General features: G+C 39.5%; 1 protein-coding gene across 1 annotated transcript in view; it reads right to left on the bottom strand.

The window, feature by feature from the left end:
- Window positions 1-19: 19 nt before the first annotated feature.
- The window catches only part of col9a2 (procollagen, type IX, alpha 2), a gene marked incomplete at its 5' end in the record, with an annotated part of 21,547 nt that continues 19,131 nt past the window's right edge, over window positions 20-2,435 (bottom strand). The window contains 1 exon segment of the mRNA XM_014019731.1: window positions 20-790. Within this exon segment, the coding sequence (XP_013875185.1) occupies window positions 585-790 (206 nt within the window).

Here is a 2,435-nt window from a genome sequence, read left to right as displayed (position 1 = left end):
ATACAGTACTGAGTGAAAATGTAGATTAAAATCATTTATTGGACTTTTTGTGCATTTTAAAGCTTCATAAATTAAAACACAAAAATATTGCATGTATGTGTAACAAATACATGGTTGTAAAAAAAAAAAGCATCCTTCATCATGTTGGATATTCAGCTGTTCTCGGCCCAAACTGCAGATGATGTGTTGGTGGGAGACAAGGAGACACAGTCTGAATCTGTTCCTGTGTCACTGCTGGAACAGCGAAAGGATATTTGGAAGGGACTGACACTGACATCATCCAGAAAAAATAAGAAAAAAAAAAAAGAATGTTAAAAGGATGTAGATGGCAGCGAGCTGCTGTTGTCATGGTGATGTGTGGGATTAGGATCATGATGTCCCACCAGTCAAGACTTCCGGTTGTCAAATCTAAGCGGGACGAGGGGGCTAAACATCCAGTCATCGCGCCGTCACTGTCCACACCTCTCATTTTTACTGTTGTCCGACAGAGAAGAGTGGCTTTGCTCTCGTTTTTTTTTTTCCTTTTTTTTTTTCTCCCACTCTCTCGGGGGGGGTTATGAGCTGCTGATGTGAGAGCTGAGTTTCTAAACATTGGGTCCTTTGATCGTTCCCGGCTCCTGTAATCTCTGCGAGGTGTATGCAGACGCAGCCAGACACATGGCTGCCTCGCAGTACCCTGGGAGACCTGGGGGTCCCGCCTTACCGGGGCGACCGGCCTCCCCGGCTACTCCTTGAGGTCCTCTCTCACCAGGCCTTCCATTTCGAGCTACACCGTCAACACCAGGAGGACCTGTAGAAAAACAAGTTTTTCTCACTGATTTTGTGAAATAAAAAAGAAAAATACTAAGATTTATGTTGACGATGAAAACAACCAAAACAGACTGCGATGGCACTGCTGAATTACATGTTGTACCTTTTTTTTCTTTTTTTTAAGTTATCTGTCTGTGTACAATGTGTTGAATTAGCGTGTACTGTTGCAATCCTTTCACATTCTCTTTCAAGAGCATCTGTTAAATGACTGGAGTTAATGATGCCTTTAAAAATCCTTTCAGCGGCCTCTCCTGTGGCAAAAGATGTAATGCCAAGTCCTTCAGTTGCTTATTGTCCCTTTTGTCTTCTCATACCTAAGCCTTCCCATCCACCATTTTTCTTTTAACGAACAATTCAAACCGCTCTATAAAAATCCTGACTACATGCAGTACGACGCTCATGTTTTTTTCTTTTTTTTACAATCAGCTGAGGTGGAAAAAGTTGACGCATATTAAACTGTGACAAACTGCAACTGAAAACCAACTTTGTGAAAAAAATATATATATATATACTCAAGTGGACGATTGCTGAATAGTTTTTAGCTAAAACAATGCTGTAGAACAGATTTTTATTTATTTTTTTGCTGAGAATTTAAAAAAATGAATTGATGCTAGGGACTGTTCGGTGTTTAGACAGGTGACGAATTTAACGTTTATGAATCATGTAGAATATAATTTGTGATCAGATTTCAACACCTGACAACATATTTAAACCAGAGTGCCTGCACTATGCGGGGATTTAACTCACGCATCCTCCCCCACACACACTCATGGTCTTACATGAGGTTTTTTGAAGCGTGAAATAGCTTATTACAGCTAAACATATTAGAAAATGTATTGTTTGTATATACTGTACAGCAGCAAGATGAAAACGATGTGAATCAACAAGAGTCAACATCTAAACAATTGTTGTTTTTTGTTTGTCTTTGTTTTTCTGGTGTGTGTGTGGAGGGATATTACATATTTTCCAGGCACATAGTTCAATTCTATACCACAATCAAGTACTTTCAGTTGTTATGAAAATGCTGTATCAAAAATAAATTTGACTTTGCATCATAGCCTGTCTAAACTCATTTAAATCGGCCTCTGTCTCTTTAAAAACCTTTGACTGTTTCAGACACTCCCACTTCAACGCGTCTTTGCGTCAGTGCTTTGGGACAGGGGAGCTCTGTGTGGCGCGAGCTCTGCTGCAGACTGAACTGCAGGGTGGGGCTTTGGGTAAACGGGCGGTGCTTTGTACCAGCAAGCATTTAGGTATGGCCCCACATAGCTACCACAACAGCTTCAAGGACTTCTCAAACATGTAGGAATGAGTCAAAGCAACATTCTGGGTATGTGTATGATGAGTGTGTATGATTTTTATTATTTTTTTTGTGCCATCAGGAAATCAATTTGTCCTGTACTCACTAGCAAATCAAAGTACTTTTGACACAAACATTTGCATAAAAAACAATTAGAAGCATAACATTTTTTGTGTGTTTTTAACTACTTCAACCTGCCATCCATTTTAATATTATGTGTTTGGTTCAAAGACTGTATATGCTGTAGTTAGACCATGGCCTGGAATCCAGAGGTTGAATCCAAAATGGAATCTTACCTTGCTGCCTTAAATTTGCTGTATTATTA

This window comes from Austrofundulus limnaeus, unplaced genomic scaffold (genome assembly GCF_001266775.1).
Source record: "Austrofundulus limnaeus strain Quisiro unplaced genomic scaffold, Austrofundulus_limnaeus-1.0 Scaffold228, whole genome shotgun sequence".
In the NCBI taxonomy this organism is placed as follows: Eukaryota; Metazoa; Chordata; class Actinopteri; order Cyprinodontiformes; family Rivulidae; genus Austrofundulus; species Austrofundulus limnaeus.
Note: the sequence above shows the minus strand (reverse complement) of the source record. Positions and strands in the feature narration are given on the sequence as shown.